At 42.0% G+C, this 17,320-nt stretch overlaps 1 protein-coding gene across 1 annotated transcript in view; it reads left to right on the top strand.

Moving 5' to 3' along the window:
- Positions 1–17,320, top strand: part of KSR1 (kinase suppressor of ras 1) — a 78,395-nt gene that overhangs the window by 55,470 nt on the left and 5,605 nt on the right. Inside the window, exons 6-19 of the mRNA XM_064523067.1 lie at positions 2,008–2,068; positions 3,212–3,295; positions 3,880–3,941; positions 4,049–4,155; positions 4,477–4,645; positions 5,884–5,925; positions 7,042–7,096; positions 7,839–7,884; positions 8,903–9,282; positions 11,346–11,442; positions 12,261–12,394; positions 12,820–12,951; positions 13,251–13,386; positions 13,751–13,884. Of these exons, the coding sequence (XP_064379137.1) occupies positions 2,008–2,068; positions 3,212–3,295; positions 3,880–3,941; positions 4,049–4,155; positions 4,477–4,645; positions 5,884–5,925; positions 7,042–7,096; positions 7,839–7,884; positions 8,903–9,282; positions 11,346–11,442; positions 12,261–12,394; positions 12,820–12,951; positions 13,251–13,386; positions 13,751–13,884 (1,639 nt within the window). The remainder of the gene's footprint in view (positions 1–2,007; positions 2,069–3,211; positions 3,296–3,879; positions 3,942–4,048; positions 4,156–4,476; positions 4,646–5,883; positions 5,926–7,041; positions 7,097–7,838; positions 7,885–8,902; positions 9,283–11,345; positions 11,443–12,260; positions 12,395–12,819; positions 12,952–13,250; positions 13,387–13,750; positions 13,885–17,320) is intronic.

Raw genomic sequence — 17,320 nt, 5'->3', positions numbered from 1 at the left:
TCTGGAGGTCCTCAACAGGGCCTCGTATCCCAGAGTTCCTGTTAGCTTTAACAGGAGCTTGGCCTGCTGGAGAGCTGCAGGATCCTTACAGGGTCCTGGTTTGTACCTGGTAGTTCTTCAGATGACTAAAGCAACAAAAAGGAATACAGATATTTTAAAGATTAGTGCAAGGTTTTGGTTTTGGTTGTAATTGATTGTCTATGACATCAGACAGCTGTGTGTGTCTCTTAGTACTAGAAATACTGTAACTTCATTTCTTTGGATCTCCAGTGCTAAGTTTCTTTGCATAATGAAGTCAGATGGCTGCATATGCAACCTTCTGGGAAACAGTTCAGCACGTGCTTAAATGGGACTATTCCTATATCTAAGGGCTTGCAGGACTAGGACTTGTGCTTTTACCCAGCTAATATTCCGGTATTAGTATTTTAGCTCTCCTGACATGACTATGTGCATCCATCTCATAGACGCAGAATGTGTAACCCTGAAGCTAACGTAAAGAGCTGTGGGCTTACTGAAAGCTTCTCACCTTCCTCTTAAGTATAAAAAACTATAAGGACATTATAGCACCACATGTATATTTAATGCCCTTTACAACAAAAATCCCAGGAATTACTTGCAAAAATGAAAAGACAAAAAAAGTAAAATGAAAATGTGAAGAGAAACCTGAATATTTCTCTGTGGAGAGTGATAGAATTTATGTAGTAAATAAAAAAGGCAAAAAGAATTCAAACGGAAAAGAAGTCCCATTCAATTCTGCTTTTTCTCTTAAATTCATTAGGATTCTTCAGTAAGGGTTTAGCAATCTTAACTGATGTTAATATTATTAATTCAGTGTAGGTTTGGATGGCCAAACTAGATCAGTTTCATGCAAATATATTCCTTCAAAAAACAACTAGTTATTACAGCCTACTCGAAGATGCCGAAGACCACAGATGCCTTAAAAACTTCACTGGAATAACGATAAAAAAGAATCTGGTGCCATCTATGGTCAAAGAGAGGGACCGGCTTTTTGTAAGCATGACGCTGTCCAGCCTTGAAGCTGTGTTAGTGCCTGTGGATTGGGTCTTCTCCAGATTTGCAATATGGCTATAGATTTGATGCAGAAACGTACCAGAATCTCAGTGTGTGAGGCTTGTTTTAGTCAGCCTTATGGTGTAACTACTGGAGCACCAGAGTCTAGATCTCCTTTTCTGCATTTATTGGCTTGCTAAGTGGTCCCACACAACTCTCTGTGTTCTTCTGGGTCACACTGGCTCTGTCTATAAAACAGAGATAATACAGTTCTCATTGTAAAAAATACTTTGAAATCTATTCATATTGCCTGAAAACTGGGTGATAGTATTGGTGATAAACCACCTTGGAGTAAACGATTGTCTGACTTTCAGCTTTTAAAATCTGCTCTCTTAATTGGGCATCTGATCACATTTGATGAGAAGCATCGGAGTATACCTTCTTTTCTGCAATCTTCTTTCCCAATTCCTTGGCCACATATTCAGTCTGATTTAAAAACTATTATATAGATATATGGCTAGAGCTGTTCTGAATTGTCAGTCTAGTTTATCAAAAATTAACTCTTTTTCTAAAAGTAAGTCTCAGCGCTGCATTTAGTTTCCTTGAAGAGTAACAGATTGAGAAATAGAAATATCCATTGGGAGCACCAGTTTAAAACCTATTTGGTCACGCTTTTTGTTTTAGGATGGCTACCTCCCTGAGAGGGGTAGACCTTCTGTAACCCGTAAATATAAGACGGAAAGAACAACATTTAACAAAAAGGGTGAATTCTGGTTCCACCACCAAATCTGATCTTACATGGCTTCTGTATAAAAACAAATAAAAGAGCAATATGTGGTAGCTTTACAGCAGAAGGCAAACCAATCTCAGCTGTGCTACTAACAGTGTCATAGCTACTAGTCCTTAGCTGTAATAGCGATCATTTTGTTTCTGTCTAGAGTGGTAAGCAGACTTGTGACTAATGCTTCCCTAAAACATCCTTTTGTTCTCCATCAGAACTCTCCCAGGGATCCCCTCAAATGGTACGAAGAGACTTCGGCTTAGCAGTAACACACAGGTAAGCGGCATGTGCTCCGTGAGCCACAAAAGAGAGAAACGGGTCAGACCAGTACTGCACCCTATTTTGTGCTGTTTGGAGTAGGGATGACTCAAGATGGGCTTGAAATTAGGCTGGGTACCTCATTTGTGAAGTTCAGCTTTAGTTTCGTATTTCAGCTTCATTTGTTTTTAACATGCTGCTGCTGCTGTGTCCAGCACCTGTAGTCCTCTTTTCAAAGCCAGTTGACTGGGATTCTGTGATGACTGGTGTTTCAGCAGTGGTAGTGTTTTGTGTGGGGTCATGTCCAGGGTGACGGGACTAAGTCTACCAAATGTCTAACAGTGTCTTTCCTGGAGCACTTTCGCTGAGACAGATGAAAGGGAAGCTACTCCTCCCTATGTGGAAAGGGCATATATTTCCCTTTTTCTTCCTTGCAGCTGGCTGAATCCCCATTCCCAAATCCCAACTGAAACTGACTCCCCAGCCAGTTCTAACATCAAACAAACCTTTTGGTTTACTCTAATTTTCTGGTAAAAGGGATAACGCTCCTCCCCACAAGCACCACACCACACACACCATAAATTGTGTTTCAGTTATACAGAAACGCTCAGGTGCATTAATCTGCACAACATGACTTGTCCCGCTGACCTGAAGAGGGACACCAGTGGCTGGTTAGCAGCAGCACGTGAACAGGCTGGATCTGCACTTGGAGTGTGTCCTGGCTGCTCCCTTTCATAACACTTGCTTATTTCACGAGGTGAAGATCACTCCAGTTTGAGCGTGTTTTGTGAAAAGAAATGATCTATCATTCAGGTGTCTTTGACCGCATAAAGCTTCAGATCTGTAATCTGCTGCACCTTGATGATCTACAGCTTTGAGGACCTTCTAGAGATGTTTGTTCAGGCATACCCCGTCTCCATAGTCAGAATCACCTCTGAGCACCTTTCAGGCGTTTTGCAAGAGCCGAGGGGCTAGCAGGAGGCCAGAGTTGGTGCCAGCCTTCTCTAAGTTGCTTTTGCTTAGAAAAGCGAGAAGCCCTTTCCACAATACTGCTTACCCTTCTCACAAAGAGGTAGACTATAGCCTGTCTGCAGCTACCTACGAACTTTACATTTTCTGTAGACACTAGTTAACATCACTTTTCCCCCCTCTTCTGCTTAGGTTCTCTACAAAGTCTTGGTTATCTCAGATTTGCCAAGTCTGTCAGAAAAGCATGATGTTCGGGGTGAAGTGTAAGTACTGCAGGTGAGCACACAGAGATGATCTTTTACAGAAGAACTTTACATTTGATTTATTAAAGTTTGTAAGTACCAAATATATTTCTTGATGTGATGCACTCTTAACAGTGGCATCATTTTTTCAGTCAGCTTCTGAACTGGCAATGGGATGTATCGGCATGACCTGTATTTAGGTTGGAGCCTGACATACGGAGGAACCAATTTAGTTGCCTGCCACAAGCTTCCTACCTGATCATGGGCAACTCTGTTAGTGGGAGCTGGATACCTAACTAGCTGTGAGGATTTCAGTTTTTGATTCTCTAACTAGATTATCCATAGCACTAAGATTTTTAGCAATCTTCTCTCTCATGATGGGAATCAGTGAAGGAAACTGTATTAAAAATAAATCAGATGCTAAGATATGTATCTGTCTTTAATTAGCCTAGTGACATATGTAGTAGTATCCTTGACACGAATGCACAGGCCTGCAGTAGGGCTCCAGAGCTTTCCAGAGCTCTCTTTGAGATTAGCATAAGCACAACGAATGAAGGCTAGCTTCCTCCTTCGGGGAATGAACAAGTGGCTATTTAACGTGTAATCTTTCTCTTTCAGGTTAAAATGTCATAACAAATGTACTAAAGAGGCACCTGCTTGTAGAATATCCTTCCTTCCCAGTAAGCTTTCTGCAAAGTCTTAGTATTTCAGCATAATTGATGGTACCACAAGAATAATAAGCCTGATTAAAGCTTTTCTTTCCTCTCTTCTCTAATCTGTTTTTCAGTAACAAAAATAAGGAGGACAGAGTCTGTCCCTTCAGATATCAATAACCCGGTAGAGAGACCAACAGAGCCGCAGTTTGGAACTCTTCCCAAAGCACTAACTAAAAAGGTACTTGGAGACTGAAGTGAGTCTTGTGTCTGTAGGTGACTGAGGAGCTCCGTAAGGACAGGTGGCCATAAGGACAGCAGTATCTTGCTGGCTGGAGCAAGAACCACACTGTTACTAACATGCTGGCATGCGGGCCTTCACTTTGCAAAGAGACTCTGACACGTGACGTTTTCTCCATGTAAAAAAATAGGTCATACACAGTTCCAGCCCCTGCTCACTTAGAAAAAAATATGCTATAACAGGCTAGCATCAGCTTTCTTTTCTCTGCTAAATAAACATTGAGGAGAACTTTTCTCACCAGTGACTTTAATTGCTTTGCAGGAGCATCCACCAGCAATAAATCATCTGGACTCCAGCAGTAACCCTTCTTCTACAACCTCTTCCACACCATCTTCCCCAGCACCTTTCCAGTCTTCCAACCCTCCCAGTGCAACGCCTCCCCCAAACCCATCTCCTATGGGCCAGAGGGATGGACGGTTTAACTTCCCAGGTAAACCCATCTCTTTCGGGAGAACTGCCGACCTAGGAAGGCCTCTGTGCAAGAAGAGGCTGATCAAGACTTCCTAGGTAGTTGTAGGTTTCTGAAAACATGGTTGCATCTTATGCAAGGTATGAAGGTGAATCAGTTATCTGATAAAAGAAAAGAGTCTGTTCTTACAAATTTTTAAGTGGTATCAACAATAAAGGATACCTTTCCAGGAGACAACTCACTGAGGAGTGCTGGCACCTTTCTTACATGATCTGATCTTTCAATTTTCTCCTTTGTAATGATATACTCCCCCATGTTCTCACTGTATTACAAAGTGCATGCTGCTTGCCATGTTTGGTCACCAGTTGTTTTAAATCATGAGCAAGTTGACTGCTAGAGCAAAACGTGAAAAGGAGAACTGGGATAAGTTACTTTACCAGTCCCTTCCAAAGATAACAAGCAACTAACACTCGTTTCTAAACATTTGTCATACAACTATGGTGGAAAATAATTTACCCTACATACTTTACAGATAAAGGGTATAAATGTGCAGTCTTACCAAAGCTGATGGAGGCAAGGATCCCTGACAAGGGCAAAGACTTACATACAGAGAATAAATTTAATTCCTTCTACCTGGAAATTAAGTCACATGCTCCTCAACAGCTGCCACATCCAGCCTTTGACATAGCTGTATTTTGCATCGAGCCTTTCATCTGCGAGTGAAAGTCACTATTTTGGCCCACTCAAATGGAGCAGAATCAGTGCTGAGTTTAGTATAAGAATTCTACTGAACCCACTTTATTTCACTGAATTTTAACAGTACAGCCTAAGAAAAAATGCTTGCAGGTGGCTTATGGACTTCAGCCTCTTAGCTCTGAAAAGCTGAAACTGAAGGCAAGGGAGAGCACTGAAGCATCAGAAAGGCTTTTACCTTTTAGCATCCCTGGGTTCTCTACCACTGGAAGTCTGAATGCATTGTTTTTTCCACCAGGCTGTTTGTTTACTGGTAATATAGCTTTCATTTGATGGTTGTGCATCATCTTAGTCTTCCAAAAATGCATGTGCTGAAATTCACCCCCTCAAGCAAGCTGACAGATAATCTACTAATCTATTTCCCAATAGAGAGTTGGGACTAATTCATTGAATGCGTGGGGGCACTTGCTGATGGTCCTCTAACTTGTTTTTTTTCCCCTGGATTTTTTTTTTTTTTTTTTTGCTGTCTCCCCCTCCCCTCCCCCTTTTTTTTCTTTTTGGAAAAGCTGCCTACTACATTCAGCATAGACAACAATTTATCTTTCCAGGTGAGTTGATTGTTTTAATTCTACTAACAGCTTATGCTGCTTGTTTGTAACTTGTATAACTTGTGCTTGTTTGCCAAACTTGTTTTTAAACTTCTGCATGCTGCCTGAGAATGATGATTCTGATTTTCAAACAAAAATGTATCTAAAACAAAGCTTTCTCTTACCTCAACATATAAATCATAACAATTCAGACCTCTTTCTCCTGATGTAGTGTGATTTATGTACTAGGATGAAACTCCTAATATTCAGTTGTATAACAGCAGATTTCTGCTATGGGATTCTATACATGACCATGTTCTTCCTTTAAAAAGCTAGCTTTCCTCCCTCTACAGAGTCATATTACTTAGCTGGTACAAACGGCCACCCTTTCGTTTCAGGAATACTGAGCTAACCTATATAAACTGAAATTCTTGCCTATGGGATTTAAGAATGATGCAACTCTATTCATTTAGACAGTTAGAAGCCATATGAAAATGCATTTAAGGAAGCAGCCTTCATGCTTTTCAATGTGAACTCCTAAAAAAACTGCCAGTAAAGGTGTGAATCTTTTTAAAATGTCACATAAGTGGATCTGCAGGTACAAACTCTTTTCTCAGTCACTGTTCATGAATCTTTGGAAACAGCTTGTTTCCCACTTGAGAACTGGTGATGTAGAATGTAAAGTACAGAATATTTACTCTGAATTTTGGATGGATTTGCAACCCAAGCTGAACTTCCTGTGCACTGGTGACAGCGGTCACACCAGACACAGTTGGAATACATGACCTGCAGCATAGATGCTGTCCCAGTTCTGTGAGGATTTAAATACTTCTGATTGTCTAAGGCAATTTAAAGGGGTGCGAGCAGATTACAGACAAGGACTGATCTTGCAAGATGTTACAGATAAGTCAATGAACGGGAAGAAGATTGGGCTTGGTCAATATACAGGCATGTAAGTACTTTGAAAGACAAGCACAGTTTTAAATGAATAAAGATATAAAATCCTATAGTCTGTAGTTCAGTTTACTTTGTAATTCCTGAATAATAAGCAAATAATCATTATTGCAAGTGTTAAAACTTCAGATCTGTAGGGGGGAAAGGATAAAATATGTATCGCAGATCTTTTTGTTTTCTCAGAAATTCCCAGCCCTGCACAAGTAGCACAGCATCCAGAAACAGCTGAAAACACTAAGTAAGTATTATTAATTCTTTTATTTGCATAGCATTTACCTGATAATCTTCAGGTCACTGCATGAAAGCAGTATGTTTTGACCAAAACCAAGTAGCCTGCTGAACTTATCCTCCAAAGAGCTAAGGGTTAATTTTAGTCAGCAGGGATGATACTGCTGTTGCCAGTTTTATAAAGCTGAATGTGATATTTGTTTCAAATGAGAGAGTAAGAAGTCTCTGCCTCCAATACCTGGTTATGCTTGTGTGCGAGTTCCCCAGATCAAAGCATCCAATGAAATAGAAGTTACAAGTTTTTACAATTTAAAGAGCATAGCATATTCAGCTGCAAGCTGACATCTTTTTAAGGATTCTGAATTGCAGGACCTGCAAAAGCTTTTAGCCTACATTGCTAGCACTCACAATTGCTTGACCCACTGTAGGTGCTTCAGCAGTAGGAATAGGAGTATCCGTTACTGGAATAGACTAGTACTGCAGCCATACCACTGCCAAATCAATTCCTATCGCTTAACTGTTGAAAACCACTTCAAAGTCTTTGTCCTTCATTTCCCAAAGTAAGCTTAGAAATTCCTTATCTGTTAAGCAGAGCAGTCATTGTATTTTTCTCTGACTTACTGTGTTGCTATCAAGATCTGTTCTCTGTTTACTTCTTTCCACTCCACTAATGGTGTATGCAGCAGCCCACTTTTTTAGCTCAGGTGGATATACAAGTGTTATTTTTACTGTAACCTATCTTCTCTTGTTAGTGCTGATGATCAGCTGGACACAGATGGAGTTCATTGTGAAGAAGAGGTAGGTTTTCTGGCTTACCCTTTTGTACAATCACAAATGCCATGCTAAAAGTGCAATAAAAATGTTGTGGCCCTGAAATTATTTGTGGAGTCACAGAGATGGAGTTCATTGTGAGTGTAGATTAGCTGTGCCGCACCTCAGTCCCACCAGACTGTTAGTACTGCAAAGATCAACTGAAAATTCATGATTTCTGAAGCTAGGCCGAAACAAGTACTTTTAACAATTAACTTTTTCTAATTGGGCCAGGATGATATTTTTTAAACTTCTAGCTCACTCAGTTTGGCACAGCCATTTCTAACATTACAAGAGGTGTAGGCCTGTTACTGCAGTTGTGAGGTCTAAGTGTTTTGCAGACTTCAAATCTGCAAGTAATGCATGTGTAGGTGCTATCAGTGTCAGACTGGCTCACGGTCGGTCCTACAAAGCAACGCCTGCAAGTATGTGCTTATGCTTTGCATAAGAAAAGCTTTTTGTAGCTTTCCACCAGACTGTTCATGTTGCAAGTTGAACATGTGCTTAGGCACTGCTGGAATCAAACACTGAAATGGGTTCCTCCTAGGATGGGTGAACCAAGAAAGGTGGATTCCATGATTTGAGCAGAAATTACTGGATTCTGAATCAAGCCCAAAGGAAGAATTTTAATAATCTCAAAAGAAATTTGCTTGAAGAATGAAGAGGCTTTTGACTCTTCGTGTTAAAGTGATCTATAGCATTCCCACACACACACATGTTTAAGGCCAAATCTTGAGGGATGCTGAGCCCCTATATGTCAGTGCTCATTCTACGAGTTTAGCTCTATGTGGGATAAAGCCTTTCTTGTCTTCAGCTGCATGGAGTGACTTGCACGATGTACATCCTGTAGCCTTCTGAGATAACCTTACCTTATAAGGCGTATTCCTGGACCATCCAACCCATTAAAGTCCTTCTCTCAAAACAGCCTTTGCTGTTGGCTTGTAGGCTCATCCTGCCCCTCAGATAGGACTCTGACATATTTTTCCCTCCTGTTATTCATAAACAGGTGGAAGAACCAGAGACAAATAAATCAGAACCTGAAGATGACGACGATGAGGTGGAAGACTTGCCAAACAGACGGCCCCACTTGCAAGGGATGATCTATCGCAAACCTAGCCAGACCAGCGTCTACCTGCAAGAGTGGGACATTCCCTTTGAACAGATTGAGCTGGGGGATCCTATTGGCCAAGGACGATGGGGGAAGGTTTACAAGGGAAAATGGCATGGAGAAGTGGCGATCAGGCTGTTGGAGATAGATGGGAACAATCAGGATCATCTCAAGCTCTTTAAAAAGGAAGTGATGAACTACAGGCAGACCCGGCATGAGAACGTGGTACTTTTCATGGGAGCATGCATGAACCCTCCTCATTTAGCAATCATTACCAGGTAAGGACATAATTTCTTATCTCACTAGTACTGTACATAAACCTCTCACTGCAGTCGGGAGATGGCAGACATGAATGCAGTCCGGGTTGAAACAGAAGCCAGTCGCTGCTACTGCAGAGTACAGAAAGGACAGACTTATCAATGAACCCCTACCAAAGTGTGTTTCCCCCACCAAAAAGAGTGGAGAAAGCATAGGTTCAAGGGTCTGTACAGGCTCCATGCCTCAGTTTGGATCCCTGCCTGAATTAGAGAATTGAAAAGCTATGTGGTGCTAGTACTGTTCTTGAGCGTCTGCCCCTTTCCGTACTTCCTGCGTCAGACTGAGGTGTTGAGACAGTGGATAACAGAACTACCCTGGCCCTTACAGAAACAATTTACAGAGAGCATTTCTGAGAACTCCACCCAGAGGAAGCCTGACAGTCCTTCCCCAAAGGGATGCTGGCTCTCCTAAGAGAGCCTTATGCATCTGGCTGTAACCATGGCAGAGCAGATGCTCTTTGTACTTGCAAGGCTGTTGCCTCGTTTAATTTAGGCTTTCTGGGCCTTGGACCGTGAACTGCAGGGAACTGTTTCATGCTTAGCGGAAAAGCCATATGCCATGAACTGACAAAACAAGAAAAACCTAAAAAACGCACACACACACTTGGAAGTTGGTCAGAGGGTCAGATACTAGAAGTGGAATAGACACAGCCATCATAAGGGATAACCCTGTTGTAACCATGTTGTTTTTGCACTTTCATTCTGTAAGATCTCTTTCCTCCTTTTAGGGAGTACCTAATATTTTTTTTTTTAGCAATTTCCTTCTATTTATGAATTCTTAAAAAATAAAAGAAAAGAAAAAAAAAGAAAAAGAAAGCAATCCTAACTGGAGAAAAAGTCTGGAGGAAGCTGTCTTTCTGTCATTCAGTTCAGCCAAGTAGCAATAAAACAATATGCATGAGGCCGATAATGCAAATTATCACCATGAAGCCTTCCCCTGTTTGAGGTCATTGCCTCTCCAGCATATACACAGTGGTTTTGCTGCTAACAGAGTTTCTTTTCCATCTGTAGCCAGTTTGTTCTAGGAGGTTTCCCATCAGGGTTTCTTGCCCTTCAGTTATGTCAAATGCTAAAACAACTCTATGTATGATGGTATTTTGAGAGGGGCAGGCAGAAACAGGCAAGACTGAGGGAGCCTCTAGAATAACTAACACAAAACAAACCAATAAATTATTTTTAGAGAAGAGAGGAAGACAACAACAACAACAAAAAAAAGCTGTAAACACACTGTGAATCAGCCTGCCCTGCACCAGCACGAAGCAGCACTGCGGATGAAGTCCCCACACCAATTGTGGATTGCCTTGCAGGTTTTAAAACCAGTGTACAAAATTTAAGCCAGGGTAAAGCCATTAATCTCTTGCATCCTGTTGCGTTCAGAAAGCCATTCCTCTCCCAAGGAAGTAGACGCTCGAAAGCAGAACACCGCTAGCATCAGCTCCAAGGGCTCTGCGAATATCTGCCTGCATTGCCTTTCTGTTCCTCTTGGGGGACACTTGCTGATTAGGCAAAAGTTTAACCATTTTTCATCTTCAGTATTAGCGTCATTTGGCCTCCAGGTAACAGCTTTGCAATGTTCATGTGCAGGCTGAACTGAACTAAGGCTGAAGGCAACTATCTCATGATCTGGCACAGAGGTACTTAGTCATATCTAGGTGACGATTCCAAAATCGGTTTCCTGCTCAAGTCACTGGTAGCACCAGAGGCAGGGTCTGGTGCTCAGATTTTGAAAACTGGACTTCAGTAGTCAGAATGGCATGAGGGCTCTGAAGAAATACTTTAGCACGTTACATATCCTTGAATGCTTTTTTCTGACAAGTGTCCTGTACATGTATACACACACACACAGAGCTGTAAATCAGTTGGGTTCTTAAAGTTCTTCAGAAGAGCATTTCTTAGCAGTGGGAAGAGGGATGGGATTCCCTCAGCACGACAAGAAAACCAACTGAACATTCGGTGTTAAATTTTTTATTTCCCTCCAGTGTTTTAAAGATGTTTTTCAAGATTCTTGTTTCTCTTTCCTATAGCTTCTGCAAAGGAAGGACCCTCCACTCATTTGTGAGAGACCCCAAGATATCCCTGGATATTAACAAAACTAGGCAGATAGCACAGGAGATCATTAAGGTAAGAGTATGTCATGCTAACAGAGGAGGGATCTACTATCTGGGTGTTGCCTCAGCTGTAGAGCTGGGGGGGAGGAGGTCTGTAAGGCTCAGCAGCCCAACAGGGTGTTGCAGCAGAAGAAATTCAAACTTGGCTGAAAGAAAAGTGTTAATTTAGTGGGCGATAAGTAAGGGGCTGTAGGGATCAGAAATAGGCCTCTCGCTTGTCAATAAGGAGCTGGGGATGGAGAATTTAGATAAAGGGAACCATGAAGAAATGCATGCAGGACAGGTTACCTTTCCAGTTTCTGCTGTTTATAGCTAGCTGCCACTACGTTAACACATTCTGAATAAGAGGCCATTTTCTCCACTGTTTGCACAGTGCTTTCTGTGCTCGCTTTGAATATTGCTCAACTAAAATAGCATCTTCAAAGCTGCTGTTTCCTCTTCTGGCAGAAACACCATGTGAATTTAGCCCACTACTGAACAAGCTTGTGTCAGTTGTTCGTTGTTCTTGTACATACAGACTTCCTAGGAACTGGGAGCTCTACAGCCACTTAATGCTTCCATTAAGGGTCCCCCCTCAGCCTTGCAGCAGCCCTGCTATGCAGAGGATGAAAAACAAGTCAGAGGTTAAGCACTGAACTAAGACCTGCTTCGTTACAGACTTCCCTTGCACCCTGCATAAATCAGACAGCTGCTGCATCCCCACTTGCAAGTAATCTCTTATGCACAAATAGTGAGAGTAAACTTGTGAAAGCAATCTGAAAGCAAGGCACACCCAGAGAGAGGGGCAGGGGGTATAAAAATTTACATCTCTAAATATAAACTTTCTTCCAGGGCATGGGCTATCTTCATGCAAAGGGGATTGTACATAAGGATCTGAAATCCAAGAATGTTTTCTATGATAATGGGAAAGTTGTGATCACTGACTTTGGATTATTTGGAATTTCGGGTGTGGTTCAGGAGGGAAGGTAAGTGGAGACTTCAATGCCTGGTCCGCTCCTAGAATAAGTAGTGAACAAACAGGGGACCTTATTTTGATGCATTGCGCTCTGCAAGTAAGGAATGTCAATTGGTTTAGTATATATACACATTTTGGAATATGCACTTTTCTTTAAAACAGTCCTTCTTACACTTCCAGTAGCACAGGGCTAGAAAGTTATGGATGCACTAGGGCTCAGAACACAGAACAAAGATGACTTTAAGCCCAAGAATGAGCCGGAGAGTCAGGCGAAGATGCACATGTTGTTTAATATAGTAAGAAACTTGGAAAGAAACATCAGCCAAAACATTTGAGTAAATAAAGTCAAGGTATTAGGTGAGGCACAGATATGGGCCCTGCACTGTTTTGAACTTGAAGCAGTTTACCAGTACCACTTCTTTTTCTTGAACTCAGGAGAGAGAATGAACTGAAGCTGCCTCATGACTGGTTATGCTACCTGGCCCCTGAAATCGTTCGTGAGATGGCCCCTGGGAAAGATGAAGACAAGCTGCCTTTCTCCAAAGCTGCAGATGTCTATGCTTTTGGGTAAGAAACGGCCATGAGTACCATGGTAGCTTGCTAAATTAGATCTGTTACAGACCTGAGCTTTGCAGGTCACTGGTGGTCTTCTCACAGACTCAGGACTCTAGCTAGGATGCCTTTTCCTACCTACTGCAGAAGACAGGGGCATGACAGTCTGGCAGGAGGGTGGGCAGGGTGGAAGAGATTTGCTGCACAGCCCTGTGCACCTTCAGAGCTTGTGTGAAGCAATTGCAACTGTGTCAGGGTTTCCTATCTTCCTCTTAGGAGCAGGCTAAGCCTCGATATGTCTGTTGATGTTTCAGGACTGTGTGGTATGAGCTCCAAGCAAGAGAATGGCCTTTCAAAAACCAGCCTGCAGAGGCACTTATCTGGCAAATCGGGAGTGGTGAAGGAGTGAAACAAGTCCTTTCAACAGTTAGTTTGGGGAAAGAAGTCAATGTAAGTACCTCAGTCGCAGGAATCCTCACAGATAGCTATTTACCAGGGATGCTGGGGAAAAGGGAGCTGCTTAAAGAGGTTTATCTTACTACAGTTCTCAAGCAAAAGGGCAGGAGAGAGAGCACATTAGAACTAGATACCAGATTAGGTACGAAGCCTCTGCCCACAACTGTCATACAGAAGTGGACATCCACAAGTATCCAGGATATTCGTCAATATTCATCAATAAGAATGTCTAAGACTTTTGTTAAAAAAGTATTCCTAGCTGGGCTCCCACAAATCAGAGTGCTCGAGCAGTTGCTTGCTCTGACTAGTTAACCTGTGAATTGACTGGAGATAAATGAGTCATAAACATCCTTTGCAGGAAATTCTCTCAGCATGCTGGTCGTTTGATCTCAGTGAGAGACCTAGCTTCACTGTCCTTATGGATATGCTTGAAAAGCTGCCAAAATTGAATCGTCGGCTCTCCCACCCAGGGCACTTCTGGAAATCTGCAGAGTGAGTATCCGCTACAACGTAGAATGTTTCTGCTGCTCAGAATTTGCTAAATGATCATTTCTGTCTTTTATTTTGTCTTCCTGGGGGTTGTCAAACCTCTAGTTACTAGGATATTATGCAATGAAACATGCACACACTTCACACAGTTAAATTTCTGCTTCAACATATTCCATCCTCTTTCAATAAGTTTCAATAAGTTATTTGATCAGCTACATGTTTGGTTTCCAAGGGAGTATCTACCAGCAGTACTGGAGATGGCCTGCACTGACCCCAAAGTAGTTAGAATTTCCCCTGTTTGGCTACTGGAGACTGAGAAAGGAAAGGGCCAGAGAGCATGCCACTGTTTGCCTTTGAACCTGAACTACCAAATTACAGAAGAATCTTAAGTTTGCAACCTTCTTCAAGGAGCATGTAGGCAAAAGAAAACCCTCCTCCTTTTTATGGAAGATAGAAGAATGCCCAGTTCGCACAGCCAGATAAATAAATGCAGCATTATTGCTGATGCAGAATAATTGGCTTTGGAGAAAACCAAAATAAGTGCTAATTATCTTCAGAATCTCTAAATTGCTTGATACACCCAGTAAATTGACAGCTAGTAGCAAGCTGCAGTGTTTGAACTGAATGTAAGTTGGAGTCACATCAAGATTTAGACCAAATAAAGATAAATACTGAAACGTCAGCATAAATCCATGTCAGCTCACTGTACTTTCAAAGTCAGGTTCTTGGTTGCAGTTGAGGAATAAAGCCTTCATAAGGTCAAGCATTTGTAAACTGTCAAAACTGGAAGAAATCCCTTAAAAATACCTAGCTGATGTACCTTGTGACATCTGTGACGATAGATCGGACCAGGATATAAAATGCATTCTAGTTGAGATTGCATTAACGTGAAGTCACAGGGCCTAAAACTTTCAGCCTCTATCTCATGGATAGCCTGTCGGTCTCTCAGTCAGAGATGATTCCCACTTCTCCTTCTACTCACATCAGCAGGAATCTGTCTGTTGACTAAAGTAGAAGCAAAACGGATACAATCCCAGAGCCAGGAGACTAAAACCACACCCCACTCAAGACCAGCTTTATGTCAGTTGTCTAATCTCCACTGCTGACATCCTGTGCTCCCGCAAGGAGCTTCCTATTCATATCTGTTGGTGGGTTTGGGCCTTCAATTCCCAGCATAGGAAAGCTAGTCCAGTTTCAGGAACACCTTAACATTTCCTTAAGGCACAATGTTATATTTTGGTGACCTCAGTGTTTTTTTCCTTAAAAAACAAGATCTGTGGGAAACCAGACGTGTTTGCAGCCAGTGCATATTCACTAAGTAGTTTCCTCAGTGTTTTTCATCAACCAAACTTCCAATGCTTATTTTCTCTTTTCTCTCCTTTTTGATGTTTAATCTGCCACTTTCATTCCCATAACATTTCACGATCTTCCTGCAATATCTTACCATAACTACCCAAACACTTTTGTTTACTTGTATGGCAACTGTCATGGCATTTTGTGCTTTAGCGGATGTGGTTTGTTTGGAGCTTTAGTTGAAAATTTCACCTGTCTCTTGTGCAATTTCCCTAACACTACTACTAAAGCCTTAATACATTATGATGTCTAATAATTTTAAAATGGGAAATGCTTCTAAGACCATGGTATCATCCTTATACAAAAGGGCACTACTATTAGCAAAAGATTCTCCTTCTAGACTTACTATCCAGTCACTCCTAAGTAGAACTATGATTTTTTCCTTGCACTGGACAGATGTATATGCAAATCACAAAACTCCTTTTAAAAAGATGTATAAAAAGATAGAGAGGTAAAGGTAGATGTAAAGTATTCTTACATTTGACAGTAGTTACTTGTCTCATTAATTACTGCTTCTATGTTGTAGCACACAGCTGAGAGGCAAGGTGTCTCTCTGCACCCTGAATACTTATTACCTCAGCAGAACTATCATAGCTACAGCATCAGTCCTTGTGATTTCAGTTGTCAGGATTTAAATAAATAAATAAATAAAACCAGCAAAGCCTGAGCTAGAAGTGTAGCCATATGCAATTTCTCCTTATCTGTTTTTCAGCTGTAATTTAAGAGAAACATTTCATTTTTTTCCTCTTCTGGCCTAGAGCATTTTGAACATAAGTCTTTCATGCAGGTAGTGGGGTTAGAGAGCAAGTGATGCTACACTCGGAGCAGTTAGAAGGACATCGGTACCCACAGCAGTCACCAAATCTGGTCCAGCATGCTAATGAGGCTAAACAAGATTAAATGTAAGAATAAAACATGAATGTTACAGTGACCTTCTGACATCAACCAGTAGGCTGCAAAGTGTGATGATCAGCAAGTTTTTTTCATTTTCATCTTTGAAGAGTAATTGAGTCCTGCCTTCATCCTCTAGCTTAGGAACAGGCAAAAGCACCTAATGGCAGCTGCTGGCAAGCAGAGGTGCAAGCAACAGGTTTAGGAATGAGTCTGAGCAGTGAAACGCGGCTCTGTAGCGGGAGGTTAGACTGGGCTGCGCTGCATGGCCGGAGGTGGCTGCAGGGAACGGGGGGGCCCTGCCTGGTCCTGCATCCCCGGGGTACGCAGCCTGCCTTCGAAAAGGTGGCAGGGTCTGCCAGTCGACGTGGATTTGAAGAAGCAAAAAACGTGCCCTGGCTCTTCCCTAGGCACACTTGTTCCACATAACCCATGCACTTAAGCCATATTTTTAGACACCACTTGCGCTGGCCTATCTGTACCAGCTGCCTTGAGTTTGTGCTTTTCAGCTCCATTATCCAGTCCCTTAAGTCATTCAGCCTCACTTGTGACTTTTTTTTTTTAAACCTAATCCTCCACTCTCTCAGAGAAGGATGACTGTATTTAAGTTGTCATCGAAACATCACAACAGTTCTTTTGCTAGGAGATTTGTGTAATACGGTAGAGTCCTTTCGGAAGTATTTTTCCCTTGCTACAGAAACACACTGTACTCCAACACCAGCGTTCTGCGTGTCAGCACTTGCATACCCTCATTTCTCTATACAGTAAGAGCCACTTGTGTTGGATCATTAACTCTGACAACTGTTTTGGCATCTTTTCACCTACGTAACCAGACGCTAGAGAGCAGACAGAGCCCGGACTGCCTACCCTTTCCCCTGCAGACGGTCACACTCTTGCACTGTCCTCTACCATCGTGTTGGAAATTAACTTGAAGTAACGCTTCCCATTTGGGCCATCAGTTCATGAGAATGCTCAGTTCCAGAGTAATTTGCTAAGTGATTATTTTGGATTAGTGTTTCCATATGGAATTAGTCTTGAACAGCTTGTGGAACTGTGGAATTGTGTCTAACATAGCAGCTTCCCTGATTATTTTCCCTAGGTAGACAGACAGCCTTCCCCCCACCAGTGCTTCATGTAAATCTGCACACATTAATACTTTCCCCCCCTCCTGCATGCTTTGAGCAGAGAAATATTT

This window comes from Dromaius novaehollandiae, chromosome 19 (assembly GCF_036370855.1).
Source record: "Dromaius novaehollandiae isolate bDroNov1 chromosome 19, bDroNov1.hap1, whole genome shotgun sequence".
In the NCBI taxonomy this organism is placed as follows: domain Eukaryota; kingdom Metazoa; phylum Chordata; class Aves; order Casuariiformes; family Dromaiidae; genus Dromaius; species Dromaius novaehollandiae.
The sequence above is the reverse complement of the archived record's forward strand: the minus strand, read 5'-3'. Positions and strand labels throughout refer to the sequence as shown.